The sequence below is a fragment of the Anopheles gambiae genome, chromosome 2 (genome assembly GCF_943734735.2).
Source record: "Anopheles gambiae chromosome 2, idAnoGambNW_F1_1, whole genome shotgun sequence".
In the NCBI taxonomy this organism is placed as follows: domain Eukaryota; kingdom Metazoa; phylum Arthropoda; class Insecta; order Diptera; family Culicidae; genus Anopheles; species Anopheles gambiae.
In genome coordinates this window covers 102,805,634-102,829,186 of record NC_064601.1, presented here as the reverse complement: position 1 = coordinate 102,829,186, position 23,553 = coordinate 102,805,634, and the positions used below count along the sequence as shown (strand labels likewise).

Below are 23,553 nucleotides of genomic sequence, written 5' to 3'. Positions count from 1 at the left end.
TAGAGTGAGGTTCCTAAAGGTATACAAATTTTGGCATAGTCCCGTCATAAATCATAAGTTACCGGTTAGCCGGTTGCGTTCGCATCCCTCAACTACCTATGCTGGGGAGGCGTCAGTCCCAAGATTCCTACCAAACGGGACTGGAGCTCGATGACCCCCGTAAGGTCACTAAAATGTGGTTTTTGTTTTGTTTTGGAAGCAAAAATAATAGAGGGGAAAAAACAAGAGGAATACAGGATGAGATCGCTCACATGCAGCATTATCTGGTGGTTCGTGTGGTACAGTTCCGGGAGCAGAGACTTAAGCCATACGGTGGAATCCTACATAAGTCTTCCGGTGTTGACCTGCTGGTTGTCCGGGATCGTACAGTCACACGCCGCTTGACCAAACCGTGAGACACAGCACAAAGAGAGAGAGAGAGAGATAGAGATAGCCAACCGTCAAAAAGGTGTCGTTTTTGACACCGGTTCACAAGTTTTTGGCACTTTTTGGGTCAGTGAGAGTGTATCCCAGAGGTTGGCAACAGTATTCGTTCTCGTTCCACAAGGCAATCCGGTGGACTTTGCTCGTATGCCGACTTTTAGGAACAAAACAAAAAAGCAACACAACGCCTGTTCAAACATCGCACAACAAATCGAAAGTGCAAACAGGACCGAACTTAAGGGATTGAAGTGGACCCGACAGAGGCTCATGGTAATCCGTGGTAAGTCACGGTGAAGCACGAAATCGAACTGTTTGGAAAGTGTATGTGTGTGTGTATTTTTTTTTGCACTGCCATCCCTTCGACCCTTAATATTGTGAATGAGATTTTGCAAGGATTTTGCTTCGTCGGCCGTTGGGCTTACATGACCATTGGCATCAACACGAGAGCGGCGTGTCGTTTATTAACAGCTGTCATTAACGGGAAGAGAAATGAGTGAAATTTGACATTCACATGAAGAGTAAAGTGTGTTATGAGCATTTTATTCAATTCACCTGTCAAACTCAATATCATTAATATCGCGTAAAGATGTAATAATATTCCATCTTGGTTGGATTGAAGCTCCTTTTTTTATAAACGAAATTTTTAATTCCCATTTCGTTCTCCAAAGCATCAGGAAGTTCAAGCTTAATAGATCAATTCATTATTTTCCTTCCATTTATCTTACAGATGTTGCAGAAACGCAGGATTACAAAGGTAAGGTGCCTTAAACAAACAAAAAAAAGGAACCGAAAGACAAACGACACATGTGTAGCCGCTTCTTGAATTTCAATTGTCAACCTTTATTGTATTTCCTTTTTTTTGCTTCTCCAAAGTTCAAAAGCTTGGAGCCTCATTCAACAACATTCCACTCGACTTTTGCGATCGACCTGGCGAAATGGATCAGCAAAGGATCAGCAGTGATCCCTTCGGTCCGGATTCGACCCGACTCCCAAGCCCGATCATCACTGAGCCGACTATAATAGCTTAAGTATGATGTCAAGCTAGATACCGTTCTTGCCGGGTTCTTTCCCACTGTTTCCTAGCGACACCCGTTTCACAACATCGCTTTAAAAATACCGAAATACCGCAGCGAGGAACGCACGATCGAAACTCGACTCGAACAGACACAAACCATCGAGCAAACGGTAAGGGAAAAAGTGAAACGCATGAGCTTTAAAAGCGTGTAATCCGATTAAAATCTTATTATTGACAACGGAGTGTTGCCCTTCCATTTCCTTTGCCCTCCGAGGCCGTACGCTCAGCGAGACAGCAAGCGGGCGTGCGGGAAGGTGACAAACGTAGTCGCTTGTTTACAGCTACGGCAGTATTCTACTGCTGCTTTCAAACACGCGCCAACACGACGTCTAACGATTGGTTGGAAGGCTGGGGGAAATAGTAAAGCACATGGAAAGGAGTAAGAGAGAGAGTGAGAGCGCGCGGGATTAAACATCGACTAAACGTCAGTCGAACGCATTGTCACTTAATTTAAACTTGTCGCGTCGCTGCTGCCACACCATGCACCGCAGCCTACGGAAGAGCTAGTAATACACCGCACGATAAATGGGCTTGATGGTGGGCCGGATAGACGGATAGAGACAGTCTGGGCGGGTTTTGAATGCATTATGGAAGCGCATGCATTATGCATAGCGATAGATGTGATTGAACGTATCTTCATTAGGCTCGGGACGTATCTCTTACTACTGTTGATCGGTGTTATTGGCGAAGGTTATGGCTTAATTTACCTATCGGAGATAAGTGTATCTTACACATGTATCAAGCACAATGGTTCTGCTTTTAAAAAGGTCAATCAAATCGGGCCACTAAAACGCTGTTGCAAACTGTACTAGCTACGCATTGTTTAGGGCACATTCAGACACAAGACAATCATCCTACAAAGTGTCATTTTTGCAAATCCACCATTGCACCGTTTAACTGCTTCCATTTGCTGCATACAGTTAACTATCCATCAAAGTCAACTCCATAACTCACGACGACGTGTGTCTGGATTCGTGTGAGTGTGTTTGTGACCTCTTCTTCTTGGCTGGGAGTGTAGCGAGGAAAGATCATCCAGTCAATATGCAAATGGATAAGCCCTCAGCGACGCCATTCGACGATGTTGCAATGATTTCCACTATTGAACGCAAGCGAACGGTGTAACCGAGAACCCAAACCTCCCTCCCGGAGAAGTGTGGCCAGAGCATCGGGCTCGGTGTGTTTCGATGCCAATAAATAACACCGGGCAACAATGACGAACCGATCTCCTTTGGCTACGCTTATGCTTAATACGCAAAGTCAGGGTTAGACATTAATCTTAATCCCGCAAAGGGAGATTATCCTTTTTTGTGCTGCACTTCTGCGCACACACTCTCCCGGTAGTGGTCATTAACACTGGGATAGATGTACACCTCGGGGAAAGTAAAAGGGGAAACTGGGAAACAAGCCAGGCTCGTGTCATTGTGTCTTTTCTGCTTCGGATGGGGAAGCTTGGCGGTTGTCCCTAGGTGCGAAGATTCCTTTGCTATACGGAAGATGGAGGTGTGGAATGTGTTTCAAATGTTTAAAAGATTAATCTGGAAAATCTTGAATTACTTTAACGTCGATAAAGCCCACTACTGAAGTTTAATATTAACAGATCAGAGTTATTTCCGCATTTTACTTTCGCCTGTAGTTGTGTCGTTTAAAGCTTCACTGATTGACACACATTTAATAATAACTAAGCGATCTTTCCAACATCATTCTGTAACATCTATTGTCAGTAACATCACGCCCTACATCTACAGATGCTTCAGTCTACACCAAATGATTCCGCGTTATAGTTAAAAACCAACAAAAAAATGTTCCCTGCTCCCTGCTGTGTCAAACCCTTGACATTACCTCGGTAAGGACGCAACCGACAATCACTCGTGAAACAAATGACAACAAAACACACCGTACCGCAGTTCCCTTCCGGGTTGAGGGCTTTTAATTGGGTGCATCATCAACATCATCATCATCATTGGGCCAGATGAGTGACGCAAAGCCCCGGTAAAGCCCCGATACCGACAATTGCTTCTGCTTTCTTCTTTATCGTCGTGGATGGGCCGAAACGGACAGCACGACACAGCAGTCAATTGGACACCTGGTGCCCTGGTTGGCAAAGCTGTGACAAATGTCCCATCCCTATCCGGGTGTGAGGGTTTTTTTTCCTGCCTTTATTATTATCAACGGTTGCATTGTTTTTCGGCAACCGCTGTCGGTTATTTACGGCAACAGCACTGGGACGGTGTTGGAAAATTAGTGTGAAAATCTGCACTCCAAGCTCGACGGGTGTCGTCCGGTGAGCGTGCCAAAAATGTTTGCCTCCTGTCAAACCAGCTGTCGGGCGGAGTCTTGTGTAACATAAAGGTATATTTCCAACGGTGCCATCACAGGATTTTTTTTCCAATTTATCGCATCTAAACGAGCATTTAATAAAGTGGGCTACTTTTTCGGAAAAACGAGGGAACGCAGAAAGGTTCAAAACAAATAAAACCGACCAACCGGTCAGTTTGTGTGTTTGGGCTTCTTGTGCCATCGGAGAGGTCCTCAATTTGAAGAAGGCATTCTGTGTCCTAAAAGACCACATGTGGTTCCTTGTTGTTTGTTTCGGCCCCCGTGATCCGATTATGCTGGCTCGCTAGAATTGCGCGCAAACGATCGCAGGATAATAAGTGATCGTGTGTGTTGCTTACCAATACTTCTTCAACATCTCCCCAAAACTCGGGATCGTCAGATCTTTAGACCCCGGTGTTGAAACGCGAACATAAAACAACCTGTCCATACGGTTGATCGGAGCTAAACATGGAGCAAACCGAAAGATACCATCCCAACTAATCCGTGTCGATTTACCTTCCACGTGAGGACTTGAGGGCATCTATTCTTCGCTTCCCTTTCCGCCACCACAGCCTGTCGACAGCCCGGCGACGACCCCGTGAGACGTGATTGAGAAGGCATTAAAATTTCATAGAAAATATTTCAACATTAGCCCTGGATCATTAATAATTTATGTACTGGTGGACGGGCAGCATCGGCCAGCGCTTTTGTTTTTTCTCTGCGTAACACACTGCTTGCGTCCGACCTTCGCCCATAGGAAAAGGTGGCCCCAAACCACCTTGCAGCGCGCCGCCGGCGCACCGAATCCGTCTGGTGTGGTGAATAATTTTTCCAATTTCTCATGCCCTAATCCACAATTTCATACTTCATAATCGTGTGTGAAGTGCACAGCTCGACCAGGGCGCACCAAACCCGCGGTTCGATACTTTCTCGATTTGTGATGTGAAAAATTCCACTCCATTGTTTTTCCTGCCACGGATGCGTTGGCTCATGCATTGGCACTTTTGCTTGCGGAGTTTAGCGTGTGGACGGAGCGTCCATTGCGTCTATCGATGATCGATGATTACGGTTATGGTTCGGGAGGGAGCGACGATCAGGTGAAGATTACGAAAAAAACCAAGCGATTGTCCAGGATTATGAGGGCCGCGCGAAGTCGAATTGAGTTAGTAAGACAATTCGACGCGGGTGATTTTTCTTTTGTAATGCCAAAGTTAACGCGCGGCGAGCATTGGAGATGGTTTGAAAATGGAATCCAATTGTGGCGTGAAGTAGAAGTGTTTGGATGCGGAAACTTCTACACAGTTTGGAGATATAATTTGATCGTTTTAGAAGAAAATTGTGTCTCAATTATTCTGGGTTTCTCTAGAACCTTCCTTTTTAAGTACTTTGTTTCATTGTAAGAAGTTAAATTAATGTTGAAATATCTACTTACGGAGTTTAAATCTTATATTTTGATTATAAATCTCTTCTTGTACCAATTGCAACGATCCTCTAGCGTTTGCCAGCACGATCCAGCCTTGATACAGCTTCTATTTGCACAACAAACGGCACAGCCTCTACAAGCACCATTGAAAGATGCCGCTTTCCAATGACAGATGTCAAATGTCAGCATAACAATGTTAAAGTAAACAACAACAAAATCAAATCATTCGCTACAGCGACGTAGTGACCATTGGCGGACATCTTGAAATAGAAACCTGATGTATCTTTATTCGCTTCGTATCCCACCAGCCCGTTCAGAAGGGAAGGGTTGAACAAGATGTCTGTAGCTCGAAAAAGTACTCCCGTAAAAGTAAACAAACTTTCAGCCACATCCCGAAGCGGCACCGCACAACAAAGTGTGATGGATATTTCAATTTCCCCTGCACCTTCCCAGCCCTGTAGAGAAGTGAGTTCACGGGCCAAAGTCCTCGAAGCGCACAGGGAACTACTGCCCCGTTTGGCACTTGTGTCAGAAAACCCATTGCGTTCACTGTACCCGCGCCCCTGCCTTCGCTCGGAACGCACTGAAGTGCGAAACCATTTCAACAACCCCTTTCGACGCTCACTCAAGTACAGCACTGGTGCTTCAAACTGTTGGCGGCAACATTAGAAGGCTCATCGCTAACCACCACGCAACCACGGAACATCTTCATTCGCTCGGGTAAGTCTAACAAGTTAATTCGTTCGTGCGTCGTTCCTCCTGCAAGTGGCTGCGCGATGTATAGGAAAGGGGGGCTTCACAGAAGGGTGCACTGCGCGCAAAGACAGATCCCGCGATTTCGAGTGGCCGTATCGGTAACAGATTTGTTTTCCATCCAACCAACCCAAAAACGGGATCCTGCCACCGAAGGACCGGGGAGCCCTATCGGACATCGAGTGGGTACGCGTTGCGTGACGCGCAAGTTGCCGCCGCCACTCGAGCTACGAAGGCTCATCTGCCAACCGAACCTGCCCGCTCACCCCGCACATAAACTCCGTGCTTTGCATCGCACCAAACACGTTCCACCGGCAGAAGACAGATGAAGGTTTCAAGTTTCCAAACACTGCCGTCTTCACGGCGCTTTTGGAACTGTCTTCTTTTCTTTCCCACTCTGCTTTTTTTTTTGTTGTGGTCGGTTCGAGTGTGCCGCCAACTTCTCGCCACCTGAGAGGCGCCTGTTTGGGAAGGTGTTTGAGCATGATCATCATCGTGCTACTGCTAGAAAGTCAGCGTGTGTGTGTGTGCGCGCGCTTGTGGACTTCTACTATTATGGTCGATCTTCGGTGGTGGTGACGTCCTCCGTCCCAGTGGACCACTGTAAAATCGTGTACGGATGACAAGTTCCCGTGACACTCTGTACCTTCTAGAGGGTCATAAAATCGGAACACTTTTGTGTCCGAGCGGATGCGGTAATTATCGTCCCACCCTAAATCTCGGCGATTTGATCGGGTTTTTGTGTCCTACGCTACCAGGCAACACGTTTCTTTTCGAACTCTTGCTGGTGTACGATGGATTGCGTTTGACATTTATTGGCTTGCAGATGTGTTAGTCTAAAAAATACAGAAGCCTACAAATACACATATCATATGAAAGTATTTAAACCTAAGAACATGCTTCCTTGGAGAAAATCTGTGTCGAACGATTTGTGACCACCAACAATTTGCGATATCGTTGTGAGGAACTCCCTGATATCGATTTGCATAAATATGTATAAAATGTAAATTATATCACTTTCAGCGTGTTCAGATGTGAGTGTGTGTGTGTGTTGTGACTTTGCAAACTTCCACATCTCTACATACTGCACTCCAGCTCAGCTGGTCTGCTGGATAGATTCGCAGAATACCAGCAGGACCTAACCCGATCTGCCCGGAGGCCAATTCAAACAGCTAGAAGCTCCATTATATGATATCAACGGGGAAAAAACCCACAAGAAGTAGCTGGTGTGTTAACGCAATAAAACAAATTTTGTCTCCCTTTCTGTTTTCTCATTACGTGCCTGATCTTTTGGGATGATTATTCCAAAACAGAACGTTTTAAGAGCTCTCAAAACTGCTATCAAATTACCCCCAAACGAGATGTAGATTACGTGCGACGTGTTGGTAGCAGGTTAGATATGATGATCACCACCCCGTAAATGTCCGATTCCTGCGCTGAAAGTGTGAACAAGCTGGGAGGAGACGCTTTTTTCGAGACACGGGTGTGATTGTGACGGATGTGATATGACACTTAATTCGACAGGTTTGGGGAAGATTTCGAACAGATGGATGCTATTTACGAGTTATATGTTTCTTCTTGTTTTGAAGCTTGAAGTTTTCGCTCTCCTTCTGTCATTAGAATGTCACAAGCAATGCCCCAAATATCTAAAATGTCGTGCAAGCTAGTGTTCAGAAAAAATCGTCCCCATTCAACAAAACTAAACCATTCTATCACAAACCTTCAATCGTGCTAGATCGGCCCTTTATAACAACAAACATTTCAAGCCACACAGGACCACAGGTATTCAAATATCTTCGAAAATATTCAACTCCCCCTCTCTCTTTACCGATAAGCAATCTCGCCTCAACCTCTTCCCCCAATTGTACACAGCCGCAAGCCTTTGAAAACTGCTCTAACATCGAAATGCGCAGCCCGTCTGTTTATGATTTGTTTGCCTCACATTCAATGTAAACCCATCTATTATTATGCGTTTCGTTCCAGCCGTTTGGTATCACTTTACCCATCAGCACATTCCAAAATCGCAAAAGGCATTTCTTTTCCCCTTTTTTTATTTTGCTGTTGGAGAATCGTTTCCAGCCCCAAAATCGATTCGACACGCGCATCAAAAACCTTTCGAAACGCATCTTTTCACTGGTGGAGCATCGTGGACGAGGGAGGGCAATAACCAACTCTCTATCGGAAAGGATCTTCCGATCGTTAGATAAGGATCGGTGAAGCTTGGAGATTGGAGACGAATTGGCAAACTCGGTTTCACAGGAACGAGTTACTGACAACAAAAACGTTTCTTATTGCATGATCTACAATCGCAACGCTTGACCCTATTGCAACGTTCTTTATGCAACATTTCAATCGAATTGCATATTGGCAGTGCCCCAACACTACCTTGTACAGTGTGCCCGGTTGATGGGGCAGGTACAATTTCACATGATCATCGCCGGTGCCCAGCTGGGGAGCTCTGGCTGCGAGGCCACACAGAGACACAGAGGATCGAGCCGCATCATGCTCATTTCCATTATTTCATCTTTTAATTTGATTTTATCTCCAAACGCTCTAACGCCGCAAACACCGTTTGAAGTCGCACCGTTTTGTACGACCGAGGGAACGCGTACGCCAACTGTAAGGAGGAGGGGTTTGGACTGGGGTTAGACATTGCCTCTACTCATGATCTGTGTGGCATCTTTTAGTCCATCTGTGGTGTCCCTGCAGCATTCAGCTGATCCACGGCCGTACTGGTACTGGGAAGTTTCGACGATCCCTTGCCTGCCTGCACCATGACTTGCAGTTGTGCCGATGTTCGGCATACCGGTCTGATCCACCCAAAAGAGTCCAACAGGCATAGTTTAAAGAGTTGCGTTAAGATGATGGAGTTATTAAATGCTAAAGCATTTAAAGCCATTTCTGCCCAGCGTACATACATGAATTGTGCATTAAACAGCTCGAATGTACAGAATGTTTTGATTTCGATTGACTAAAGTCATTGAAAATACATTCCTATACACTACAAACAGTGAGAAACAACCATCCTCTTGCCCAATAACTGTTCGTCAGCAAAGCAGATCATCCATCATCGATTATTCTCCTCGGAAGTATCACTCAATGCCGTAAGAAGCGTAAGAATCGACCAAGTCATGCAACCGTTTGCTGCTCCATCCATAACGCAACAGAACGTGACCATAAGCGCGGCGACGAGAATTCACTCCTTCCCCGCCATCCCGTTGACCGGCACCGCCTGCCGACGGCATCTCAGCCCGTTCTTCAGGCCCGTTTTGTGTCATGTCTGGAATCCACGACCGCCGCCACACGACTTTCGTTTGACAGGTTGGTTTGCCCGTTTTGACAGTGTTTTGATCGGTTGTTGGCGGCGGCCAAAACCTCGGCGTCGGATATTCTTCCCCATCCATCCCCAACCGCTTGCGCGCGATCTCTTACCTTCAGCTGTTCCAGTTTGATATCCATCATGATCGGGTGAGGTTGTTTTTTTTTTTTTGGTCGAGCTGTGTGTGTTTGTTTGCTTTTTTTCCTTCCTCCCTTCTTTTGGTCTGGATGTCCGTTTTGTCGTCCGGCTGTCTGTCCGTGTCAACTGACAGAACGAGCTGCCGGCAATCCCCAGGAGCGTTGCTCCAACGGTGTGACACTCGAGTATTTCGTTGCAAGCCTAAAGCTCCACTCCTTGTCTAGCGAAATCCCACGGTGTTGTTCTTCCTCCGCAAAGCACACACTCTAACACCCTTCGATCTTCTCAATTTCGTATTAGTAACACACTGACTCACGCACACCCACTTGACAAGCTTGTAATCTTGGGAACACTGGGATGCACTTTCGATGTTTTTTTTTTTTTTTTCGCGTGCCAAACATTCACCGGCAAAAAAAAAACACTTGCTTAAACCGCCCGTCGTTCCCGAAAACCACGAAGCAAACGGCCCCAGACGGCGGTTTACAGATCCAATCTCATCGACACTCGAGCTAACACTAGCCGTAGCCTTCTGCGCGCCTACCGAACGAACTCCCCACAACCTGTCGGAGCGGCAGAGGCCATATCGACATCTCGTTTTTTCGCACCCCGAACCTGGTGGGGTCTGGCTTCCCTGGCACCCACTCCCCTTTGACGAAAGCTCTACCACCACCAGCACGATAAAACCCCCTGTTGGAGATCTCTATCTCTCCCTTTTCTCTTGCTCGCGATCGCGTGATCGCGTCCACAATGTTGCTCTTAGCCACACAGGCTCCCCCACTGCACAGCGAAGAGGGCAATGGGGAAAACCGAAAACAAAAAAAGACAGTAAAGCTTCGCACGTGAAACAACGCAAATCACTCACTACACAGAACCGCGCACACGCGCCATCCATTCATAAAGCGCACCGGTACCGTTTTGCGTTTGCCATCATTTTGTTGCGTTCTGCCAACCAGAAAAGACAGATCCGTTGGCACGCTGGTTGCGAAGGAGAGAGAGAACATACCTTGAGCGATTTGATGAGTGTCACGTGTGAAGGGTGAGATTGTACATAAGCACTCAGTGCGAGCAAAAAGAAGGCGTAGCTTTTGGTACATTCTGGGTTGTTTTGGGAATTTTTTTTACAGATTTACACGCAGATTTAAGCAAACAAAAAATTTTGAAATCTTGCTTTTTGTTTAGCGTTTTACTTTTATAAATTGGTAAGAGTATCCTAGAGATGAAACCTTGTGTAATTATAGGCTTTAAACGTGTATGTTACGTGTTGGAATCTCGACTATCTGCAATATTCCTTTATTCGATTTTTCTTTTATAGCTCTACTTAGAGCCGGACTCAACTACTGGTATAAGATAAATAACCTTTAGCAAGCTATCTGTCTCTGTTAATCATTCTTAAAGTGTTCATGATTTATTCACATTCTTGGCCTATACAATTCGTACTCAATTGGAGGTTACTATTTGTTTTGTTATCTCTTACAGTCCACAGTCGAATCGATACCATTTTTAGTCTTGTTTTCCTCGAGTAATGTCTATGAGAGAAGCTGAATATTCAACGAATTGTACTATTCTGCCTTCCTTGGAAACTCAGGTATGTCAACAAACCAGTGTGTACTTAAAACTTTCACTAACGGCACAAGTAGTCCTGCCGATAATCCTTGAACCTAGCCGTACGCCAGCTTTTTCAACTGCAAGGAAAAGGGTAAGCCCTTAGCAACGCCCCTTTTTTCCTTCGCCTGAGTGTTTGACTTTATATAATTTCGCCATCGCCAAGGCACTCACGGCACTCACAACGTTTTCCCCATGTAGCGAAATGATGGCAAGTAGCAAGTAAAGCATCCAAAACACCTTATAAACGCTATAGAAAAATCACAGAAAACAGTAAGGCTTCAACAAGGGGGGAAATCTTAAGCCTTAAAAGGATACCTTCCTCACACAGATTTTGCAAAGAAGATACTAATGTCTGGTAGAGCAAAATATAGGGGCTTTTCTCTTCCAGCACACTGATTTATGTGTCACTGCTCCTAACAACTTTCCCGAAAAATCAATGCATCCTTCGAGATGGAAACGATCGGAAAGAGACGGACGGTGTACTTAGACACTACATTTTTCGTCCTTTCGCCATGGTTTATGTACACGAGCGCAAACACCACCTTTTGCGATGGTTTCATTGTTCTGTTGATACTGCTGCTCGTCGCACATCATTTGTTTACCCCGTTGGCGTCCTTCCCTTCGATGGTTGCTTCCTGCTTCCGGCGACTCGTTCATGGGTTTGCAAAAGTTTGTACAGCGCTTGTTCTATCTCGTCTACCATGGGATATTGCCGAGGTTCTACCCCTGGCGCATAGTACAGTCGACAGACGGCAGAAGATGGCACAAAATTCAATTCAATTACCGTTTACGAATACATAATGATCGTTGGTCGGTGCTACAAATCGCTTTAGCAAGGTTTAAAGAACTTTAATACACTCGAGACTGAGACTGAAATTCGATGATTTCGTTTCAATTCTGCCATCAAAGGTAATCTTTCAAAAGTTGCTAGATTTTTCGAGTGTATGTAGGTGCAGATGATAGCATAACTAGCATGGATGTTAAGGTTTTGATTTAATGAAAGATCTAAAAATAATTTTAATTTATTACAAAAAAAGTAGTTAAGTTAGTATAAAATATACAGAGTGAGGACAATTTTATGATTTCTCTATTAGCCAAATAAAAAATTTCTTTCGCTATAAATCAAATACTTTTCCATACATCCTTTATGATCGAGGACGTCTGTTGAAAATTATTTGCTTTTCCATCTCGAGATAAAATCGCAAATCTCAGCACAAAATCAAAACACTATTTGATAAACTTGTAATTTGATGTAATTTCGTTTCATTCAGTCTTCTGTTGCTTCCACAATTCCTTCTTCACACACACACGTTCTGCTCACAATGCTGGCACGTGTCGCCGGGGCACGTTTTTGGGCGTAAATAATTAGTCATATTTATTATGACTGCTGAGCGATTCAAAGAAAATTTCCCCCGCACACAGGATCACGGTAGGTGTTCTTTAGTTTGATTGTTGCGTTACAAAACCAACTTCATCACATGGTGCGATGATGATGACGGCGTCCTGAAGGGTGCTTGTTTAATGCCATTCGAAAGTATTGTGGAAATTTGGCCGGAAAACGCATACAATATGTGTCTCAGGGAGGTCTAGCGATGTTGTCAAAATAAGTAGTGTTGATATTTTATGATGGCATTCTTGTTTGTTGAAAGGAGCCTAGTACGATGGCGCTAAGTTGGACTTTTACCCAAACAACTATCAAAATCGGATCAAAACATTGATATGTTCAATGATGATGAATACCTAAATTCTGTCAAAACTACAGGATATTTAGCACTAAGATTTATCATCAAATACCTGACCTGACTCTTTTCTTTTAATTACCAGAACAAAGATGAAAAGAAGGCATGTATTTTCGTAAACCTTGATAAACAAAATAATGTTGAGATATTTTGAAGAAATACAAAGTGTAAAAATACTATTCAATACAATTCAGGCTTTAATCATTAGCTCCAAAAGCAAATAGTTTACATTCCTTCAAAAAGGATCAATAAAAGGAAACATCCCATAAAGCGTGAGCACAACCACCAACATCCCACCGTTCAACTCAAACGTATATAAACCTTCGATTACCATAAATAATGACCCAACCCGGTATTAAAAATCAAACATCTAAACCTTCTAAACATCATTCTAACATCTTGTTTATTGCGCGATCGATCACAACACAAGATAGTAGTAGTAGCACAGCGTTAGCTTGTTTGTTGTTTTTATACTCAAGACGTCAATCAGGACATTAAAGCTATGAAATTTCTACATCCTTCAAAACAGCACGACCAAATCTCACGGTGTTGTTGAAGCACGGCTAGATTTTTAGGGCCCAGTCTAGGGGCAACCTGTCGCCAGCCAGCTCCCGGAGCAAAGGCGTTCCCGAGCCGTCGTCGATAAACGTAAATGTAAGTAGCTATTAAACGGGTAAAGTGCTGCGCATCACCCCAAGAAAAATCCGTCTCATTGGCTCAACGAACACGCTGAACAAAACCCAAACCACAAGACACAACAATCTGACACTGAACGGGGGTCCACTTGATGACCATTTGACGCCACCGGCCGCACCGTGGTGCCCGATTTTATGTCGAAGGTGTTGAATAAAAATGATAGCCCTGCTGACTCCCGCTGCCGTTTCTTGGGTACCGCCGCAGGTAACCCGCGATCGGCAATAGGTCCTAGACAGACGGTAAATTCAAATTTCCTTGACCACAGTTGAGTATATTGGGACATTAAGCGATCGTGCGATCAGGACGCTGCGAGTTTCCAATCCCGGCTGTTGCAGGTGGACCAACGGTGGTCATTTGGAGAAGAAACCATTTACGGTTCTGTGTTGTCGGGAAGAGCTGTAATAAAGATATCGCTCGAGGTTATGAGGCAACCCAAGCTTCGGTACACTTTCCTCATGTGGCTTTTGTCCTGTCTGCCTGTTTCCATTCTACTCATATTATCATAGGTTATATGTTTTTTACCTACTTTTCTATGGTCGTCTGCTCATCGTCAATTAATTTCTTCTGTTGTTCACTTGTATTTTATACATCTCGTAAAGCTTTTCATTACCTTTCGTTTTATTTCATGTTTATTTTATTCTCCTTGGTCATTTGTCGATACACTCTGTCTACTTCTTCGTTGTACCCTTTTCTATTCCTTACTACCATTCTGTTTTGCAGCTTAATGCTCGCTACTATGCTAATGGCTATTTTTTCTTCTTCTTTTCTTGTTGCAGACATTAATGGTGCTGCTTATAATCGTAGCGTTTCATCCCCGCATCCATGGCAAAATGCAGTAAATATGATATGTGATTGCTTGCTTTCCACTGCCATCGGAACCAACCCACTCGATACTGAATCCCACCCAGCGACAAGTGTGGATTGATTTAGATTGAAAACTCAGCCCAAATCGTTCGATCGATAATTTTCACCCACTCCCAACGGAAATAGTCCAGGTGCAGGATTCGATCGTTGTGTCTTTTACGATCCTCAACACCACCTTCGGCCGTGGCAGTAAACGTGAATCAAATATTATAATCAATCGCAATGAAAATGTTACGACGTGACTGAAATGGATCGACCACAGCTCTACACGGGGTCGTCTACACGATGACGGATGTCAACTGACTGACCGGATGCTGATAAAGCTGTGGCGATACTTTCTGTGCGATAAACGACGACAGCAACACGCGGTGAGTGGGATTTCGATTTTTGGTACAAGGTTTACTTTGAACGTAATTCATCGCCAATCACGGCAACCTAACGGTATTTAAGAAGGTGGTAAGACACACACACACACACACACACGCGCATACAGGAATAGTAATGAGACCGTGGGAATGTTGGAAGTAATTTTTTAAAGGAATTAGATTGACTATTTCTTAAACATGGTCACAATCCGTTACGTCTCGTAGGAGGAAGGAAGTGTAATCAATGTAAAGGTCAGTCTCGTTGGCAGTTAATGAAGTGACAAAATAGTTTATGTGCATTTGGGGTCTTTTAAGAGTTACCACACAGAAAGGAATGCCACACCTACAACTAGTGTTCATTATGAATGGGCGCTTATCGATTTCAGAAATAATGATGGCTATGAGGATGGCGCTCATTTGAAATGTTGTCCAATCCAACCCTTAAATACTAATTTGGTTGACCTCATGGATTTTCAACACCTGTAATTCTGTTAAGCTGTGGTGCATATATGGCAAGATGATGTCCGCCATAGTCTCATGCTTTTTAATGTTTAAGGCACACTGGTACAAGTCACGTCCATTATCGTCGTGTTTATTCTGCTAGAGATGCAGCACGGACTTACAAAATGCCAAAGAATACGTTGAATATTGTGGTTTTTTTATTAAAAAATAATGACATTGCCTTATTTATTTTATTTCCTATTTACTTTAACATATTTCTATAGTTTTTGTAAGATATTTCTTTCTACAGTTCAATGGTATTTCAATATGGCTTACCAAATGTTTGATTTCGTTTGTATTTTTGGTACATTATGAAAAATACGTATATGCTGAATGTTCTTACAAGTTCAATACAGCTTTAAAAGTACCGTGGGTATTACCGTTTCAAAAAGATACATAAAGTATGCTTCACATCAAAACGACGGTTCCTCTCATAACATTTGATTTATACACTGTATGATCCATGCAAAACAAACCAGCTTGTTTAGATCTATCGTCAATCTGTGCAATCTGAATATTTCACTTGCTTCTTGTCCTATTCCCATCTGCCTTCCGGCTCAAGACTGAAAACTTTGAAGATTCCATTCATATTTCAGACATCTACAGAGGGTCCTTTTGGTAAAGCAATAAAATGTACACCAAGAAACACACACACATCAACGGAAGTCAATCCTTCCCAGCTAATCCTGCCTGAATACTAAACCACAGTGTACGAAACACTTGAGACATTTTTACTCGTCGTTCAGCCGACACGGCACGACACCGTCTGTGAAGGGCACCTTTGAGGATACCCGCTTTCCCGACCGCCCGAGTACACCCGGTGCACACAATTCCGGTGCATTGCATAAAGCGCACGAATTATGACCAGCTTTAGGACGATTTGTTGTCCAACTTGACCTAACACAGACGGCTTTAAGACTTTGCTTCTCGTCCCCTCTCCGCGAAGTGTGGATGCGTTCCTTTGCTCCTATGCCTTTTTGCAGCTAAAAGGAAGCCTCCCTTATTTATTGACCATGCAAAATGGATGCCTCCCGAAGCGGAACGGCGCGCGGATTTGTCGCTTTACGTGCGTGGAATTGCACACCGCACCGGCAAATGCATCGCAAGCATCCAAAGCATCGCGCACTCAATGGTTCGTAAATCATCAATTTCAGTACGGGTCGGCTCGTTTGACGGGTGCTTTTTACCAGTAGTCTTCGAGGAATTCCTGCGCTGGGCGTTTCCTGTGCCACGTTACATACCTTTTTGGGCGGGAGATTAGAGGATGATAGGGGAAGTTTAGGGTATGATATTGAATTTTGTTGACTAAACAGTAAGCTTATTTCATAAATAATGCTATTATCTATAATTTAAGGTTTCAAGCAGTATTTTTTAATATCATTTACATTATACAAATTGTTGCTATAAACATCGAATGGAGGTTTTTACGTGGGACTTCTTCGTCCTTTTTTACTATTTGATCGATTTAATCTTAATATTTATGTTAAATTAAAAAAAAAGAAAACTTGTTCAAATCAGTTTAAAAACATCAAATTGAATAACTTTAGGCTCCCAAAACTTGTTAAAATCTATTTAAAAGTTCAGGTGCTTAGGAGTACTGAAAGATCTTAATCATAACCTTATTTTGTAATTCTTATCAAAACCACTTTTTCTGCTCGCTAAGACATTTTTCATTGATTGGATTGTATTACTCTAACTAAGACTTTGCATACAAAATGTGCCAAAACTTTAAGATTTAATACAAAAATAGACAGCTTTGACCAATCCAACCATTTCGCTAGTAGCAGCAATCGTCACCTTCCACAAACCCGCACCCGTCATCATCCCAATCCTCAATACCTTTCCAAACAACGAAAACACATGTATCAACCACTATTCCAGCCATTCACACAAACACACACACGCACGAGGGCAATGAAAATCGTATATTATGTTTATTAATAAATAACAATCATAAATTTCCCCATATTTGCATTGTGTGTCCGTCCGCGGGCGGGCGCGCACGTTTCGCGAGCATCCACACCTCGCGCTCGTTTTGGGCACAGAAAGGGACTGTGGCAAAGACATTCCGTCGAGCGCATCAAGGACCACCGCGCCGACCGGTCAGTCGCGTAAGGTGTAGTTGGTGCAAAAGATGCGCAAGCAAGAATAATCTCGCACGTTGGCTTCGCTTGTTTTGCCCATGCGCAGGCTGAAAGCGAATTTGCTCACCTTCTAACCCTTTTCGGACAGAAGAAGGAGGACAACAAAACGCATCTCTTGCGCTTGGCTGCCTCTTGGTAGACGTGGGAAGGGTACGGTCGGGGCATACCATCCTATTGTGCAATAATTTCTGTTGCTTTACGTTGGTGTGCCATAGCATCAACCGTGTGGTAAAGTGCGTAGAGAAGAGTGCACGTGCCACATGAAAGATGATTACAGTAAGCCATGATTTTTTTTTTTCAAAATTTGCTATCAAGCGATGGAACTTTGAAATGGCTGTTGATATGAAATTTAAGGCGGATTTGAACCTTTATCTTTTTATTAAATATATTTTATGAAATACTATTGTTTCTTCACAAGCTAAAACAAAACTCTGTAAATTTAGCTTTTACAAGGTTTGAATAACTCTAAATTCCCTTCATTCTACTCCTGCCATTCTTCAACGTATTGCACAAACCGTGCCAAATCGAATGCAGGCAGTGAAGATCATTGAGCTGCTATGAATTCCCTTCTCACCCTGCCCCACCTTACTACCCGGAGGTCAAACAGACGAAACCAACCACAGTGCCAACCTACACCAGCTCCAGTGTGCAGGAGCGGCTTTAAATAATAACAATAATAATCGGTAAATCAACCTGTAAACATGCGATTTTATGTGTGTACATATGTTACAACCCTTTTGATCGGTTATTACATACGACCCGAGTCGAGCTCGCCATCCTCCCCGGGTGCCTTTCGATGCAAGCTGCAACTTCAGTGGCCATTGCCAACCACAAACCCGAAGCCCCCAACGACAGTTAAAGCTTCCTCTTCGCGCCTCTTTGCTCCAACTCTAACGTAACCTATCGGTTACGGGTGCAAACACCCGCTTGGCAAGCACTTCCCAAAGCGCTGCAATTCCTGAGCGCACAAAATGGAACTGAAGTCGCTGCTGACGAAAGATATATGTTCATTACCGAGCAGGCAGCCCTTCAGCCGGCCGGTGGATCATTCCACGTATGGAGTGCAGCCTACGCAAAAGCGGAGGGTTTCTTCACACCTATCAATATGTTGTCTCTTGTGGTTACTGCTGATGAGAGGGAATATGTGTGGCAGCGTAAGGCTTTTGTAGAAGAGTGTTGCACTGTGCCTGCACGTTTATAGTGCAACATTTTAAGAGCAATCAAAAGTGGAAGCGATGTCGTACGGGATTGAATTTATTCCATCTTCTACAGTTATATCATGTTTATGGACTCTTAAAGTTGTAAAATTTACCGACTTCCTGTTTGTCAACAATCAACCCATAAATATCATGCCTGGGGATAGGTTTTCTAGATTGCATTCAATCGTGAAGTGATTAGCATTCAATTAACAAGCTTTTTTTGGTCGATACATTCACCATTAAATCCATTTAAAACCAGATCATATGACAGTTTGGTCATAGAAATAAACATATTTCACAATCAATTAATAGAAAGTTTGTGGAGAATAGACTATAATTGTTTATAATTTGGATAGTTTATTGAAAGAATCGATGTTTGCTAATTAAATATGAAAAAACACGTAAATTATATGTTTCTAACTTACATTTTACATGCAGTTGAAAAACCTTAGTAAATAATTCCTTCTAAAAGAAACAAAACGCCTAAATGTATGCAATTTGAATTGCAAATTTCCGATGTTAACTACTTTTGTGTCTTTTTTAATATGTTTTCGTACGTAAAAACGTAAAACAAAAATGGGTATTGCGATTATTTCACTCTACACATAATTCTGAACATAGGATTGAATCATTTTAATTAGAAACGATACTCATCAGTAGGTGTTAACAAGCCAATGCTACCTAATGCTGTTTGTTCTAATTACACCCTTCATATTCATCAATCAATGCCTTACTCGTGCCTTAATTTTCATTCACACATGCTCCGCATCCACTTTACACCTAAACCGATTCAACTGCAATCGTGCTATACCTTTGCCGCTCCAGATTGTACTGGACGTTACCGAAACATCATAAAAAACGATCGATTCTTATTGAAATTCTGTGCATGAAACGACCAACGCACACAAACGAACGATCTGGATGGAGTGCGTACCGAGCTGGGAAGAGGCCTTTGTAACGGACGCGCCTCTTGATTATGCGTTTTTGATTGCACTGCAGACGCTGATGCATCGGGCAGGTTGGTCACTGAGCACGCACTCACACACACACAATCAATTTGCGCCCAATCACTAGGGCTCTTCACACATTGCTCATGCCCGTTGCCTAGCCGATGCAAATGGACGGTTTGTTTTTTTCTCTCTCTCTCTCTCCTCCGCTTATGCACTTCTGTTTGTCGGTGCAAACGAAAGTGCAATCATGCACCCCAGTGCATGCATGTGTACGCGCAAACACAGACGCACACACTTTATGTTTGTGTATTGCTATTGTGAACGTGCCCAAATTGGTTTGCCAGTTCAATTTTTCACACCGCTTCCGACACCTAGACGATATTTATACCAGTGGATGTGTGGATTTTAGTTTGTGTTTTTTTATTCGGTGTATACGTGTGTTTTATTGATTGATTGTCTATTTCTAGTGTTTAACGTTGCTTGCAATCGATCGAATTTCTCTTTGAACTTTCATGTTTTAGAATCAAGTTTCAGTTATTGAATTTATCGTTCTTATGTTTGACCTTTTTGTCTGTTTAGTTTTATAACACGTTTTTTTCTGTGTTTTGTGTTCTTTCTTGCAAAATTGTTTTTCTGCAAATTTTGCTCATATTATTAAGATTTTTATTATACTTTTCATTTATACTTTCTTGTACTTCGTTTTTATTCTTTAACCTATTTTGCACTCTCAATATTTTTCTTCTTTTATTTATGCTCGCTTTCAGCATTTTTTAATGTTTTGTTCTGAATTGTACATTTGTTCAAATTACCCTCAAAAGTTGTCTCTGTTGCAAAATTCTTGTTACAAAAATGTATTGCCCTACCCATCTTTAAATTTCATCCCTCCGTGATGCCAATAAACCCTTCCTTTCTTCTACGTTTACGCACTTTTGCTAAACTATGACACAACTGTAACCTTTTCCAATCCCAGTTATGAAAACCACACAATCAACCGAACTATTTATCGTTCATCTCGGCTGCTAATCTAATAACAACCCGTTCCACTGCAACATCCCGATTCCAAGTTCCACGGTTCGTTGGGTTCCCAATACCCCGGGTTTACCAAGAACATACACGCACGTACAGAAACACACTTCGAAGACCGAATTGGCAACAACAAAAAAAATGCAAAATCAGAATATCTATACAATTAGCGAATGTTGTGACAAGTGAAATTATGAATGCCAGGCTCTATCCCCTCGCGGGCAACGTTGGCTAACTTTGGGCCTTTTGATTCCCAAATTACCGGTTTGCCGGCTAGATGCGCCCGATAGTACCGCGTGTGTATTTATTGTTCACGTTCACAGCTCTTTTTCGCTCACCACGGAGGTTTTGCCGAGGGGTTTTGCCCGTGATCTGAATCACTTTCGGGCGCGACGTACAATCGTCACAGAGCGGAGGACAGTGGCTGAGAGTGGAACCGCCTGCTCATTAAATTGTCACAATAATTACAAACATCACCCGGTCGAGACCGCACGGTGATGGCGGTGGTCGATTGTGATTGATTCAATTACAGGATTTGGGAAGGTACATTGTGGGAAGCGGGAAAAACGGTGATAGTTGTTGAAGCAGGGCTACGAAACGAGGAACTTTGAACTTTTGCGCACCAAACTCTGGAGGACATATGAGGGTCCTTTTGCCAGATGTGGGCGGTTTGTGTTGTTTCCGTTGCCAATGTGGGTTGTAATGAAATTAGATTAGAAGGTAAAAGGTTACAACTCAACAATAGTTAGCTGTGGCTTCCTATCTTCTGATTCAATTTCAAACCTTTTATATGTTAAACAATTTACTTCTTCTCCCAAACAGACCATCTGCGAGATAAATCAAAGTTTGTGTTATAGTTTTCACCGACAAACAAATCTACAATTGAAAACTTTTCCAAAAGAAAAAGGACGCAATATCCTGTCCAACCCTGCAATCAGATCGATCAGTAAAGTATCATTTGATTCTAAAGTTTCACATTTTATTCAAAATCCAACTCGCACAGAGCCAGTGCCTTTCATCTCACAACAGTACCAAACCAAATTACCCAAGGTCTTCCCTTTGCTACTAGTACCCGAGCACCATAATCAGCGATTCATCTCGCGAATCGTGCACGCTTGTTCATGGCAAAGAACTACCACCAGCATGAACAGTCTCCACAGAACACTGTCTTGCTCCGTACAGCTGAAATGTAATATCAGTCCAAAATTACTGGTTGTTTTTGGCTAGCCTTTCAACCCATCGCCGTATTGTAGTTTCCCAGCCGAGTAACAGATTTCCTTATAAATATTCATTGCACAGCACGGAGGCAAACAGAAAAGAATCGGTCCGTTTCCGTACGCTCGTGCGGTAGTACGGGACACAGTATAAATAAACTCTACTCCTAGCTACGGCAAAGAAACGACACACAATTCCATTCTTCGCATTGACCATTTCAGCACGAAAAAACGAACACCGTATGATCGGGAAAAGGAACCAAAGGGACGAGTAGTCGTCTTGAAGTCCTAGGAAGACGAAACATGGCGCACAAAAGATTTAAAACAAATTGAATCAAATTGGGCGATTGCTTGCGCTCGGAATAATGGAAACAACTTCCGGTTCGACCATTGGCTGGCCTGGCTAGAATGTTGATTTTTTCTTTGCTTCTGCTGTTACCGTTCGCATGACTGGCCGTTATGAGATTAATGCACCGGAAGGTTCATTCGGCCATGAGCGGAAATATCTCTTGACTGTGGAAAAAAGGGAAAAACTTTAGAACATTTATATTTTACTGCGACATGAATGATGGCTAAAGTGAGGAAGTTTATAAAAGATACTCTATTAATAATTAGTAGTTGTCATTTCGTCTGAACATTTTTATAATGAATCCAGCATTAAGCGAATAATAAGGGGAACCATGAATATTTTCTCCCTCAAATTTGTCTACTCGTAAGTACAGATAAACCTTCGACGCAACTTTAGGTTAAACCGAGAAAGTATTAAACAAAGTATTAAACCAAGAATGAATGTAGTGCTCATAAAAGTAAACTTTAGCTTAACTTCAACTCTTTATACACTAAAAATTCTTGATGATACAATTCGGAAGTCTTAACGCTGAATAAATAGCCATGTACGTCTGTGTGTAGCAATAAAACTAATCCATGATGCAATTCTAATTTCTTCTTATGTTTGCTATTTTTTCGTAAGCAAATACAGTTACAGCTCAGCAGTTTTTATCACTTTTGGTTTAAAACTTATCATCAATGTTAATTTTTAGCTATGAAGATTGGTTGTAGGTAAAATGCTTAATACAATATTTATGTTTCATTTTACATACCTTCAGGCGTTAGACAAGGCTGCTTGTGGGATAATGTGCACATATCCCGTCGGAAATTTTCCACCACAATGTTGTCGGGATTGTTGTTAGTGGGAGAAGTGTCATGAAAAAAAAAATACTTTTTGCTTCGCATGTTATATTCAGTTGCTTTGTTGCATCGGTTTGGAAATTGAATTGAATTGAAGTTTTAACAACAACAAAAACACCAACATACAGCCCTATTGAGAGCCTAAACAACTAATAGCATACCTTAAGGCGCTTTACTGTAAAAATGAGACAAGACATTCAGGATAACATACAATAGTGCCACAAACAACAAGCTTTTGTAAATTGCTCTAAATTATGTATTCCCAAAACATTCCCACAGCTCTGCTTTTGGGTACTAAGAAATCAACGACCTATCCTTTGTTACACGAAAAACATGTTTCCCACGTGACTATCAAACAATAAAATAAATGATTCAATCTTCGGTCTGTTTGTGCAAAAACTTCATCCCCCATTACTGTCTCGACGTACGACAAGTGGATTGAATATCTGATAAAACTGCAACATAAAAGACGCTAGCAAAGTTTCTGGCTTCACCCACGAACAACGAAAGGGAAAATTGCCTCCTTCACCGCCCGCATTCAAACCTTCCGTTTTGAGTCCATGTTGGCGTCGAACCCACCCCACCCATTCGACGGACATCAAACACACCATCATCACT

General features: G+C 42.8%; 1 protein-coding gene across 1 annotated transcript in view; it reads right to left on the bottom strand.

The window, feature by feature from the left end:
• Window positions 1–10,387, bottom strand: part of LOC1277135 (LIM/homeobox protein Awh) — a 29,739-nt gene extending 19,352 nt beyond the window's left edge. Inside the window, exon 1 of the mRNA XM_061646790.1 lies at window positions 9,423–10,387. Coding sequence (XP_061502774.1) covers window positions 9,423–9,452 — 30 coding nt within the window. The 5' untranslated portion in view covers window positions 9,453–10,387. The remainder of the gene's footprint in view (window positions 1–9,422) is intronic.
• Window positions 10,388–23,553: the final 13,166 nt, after the last annotated feature.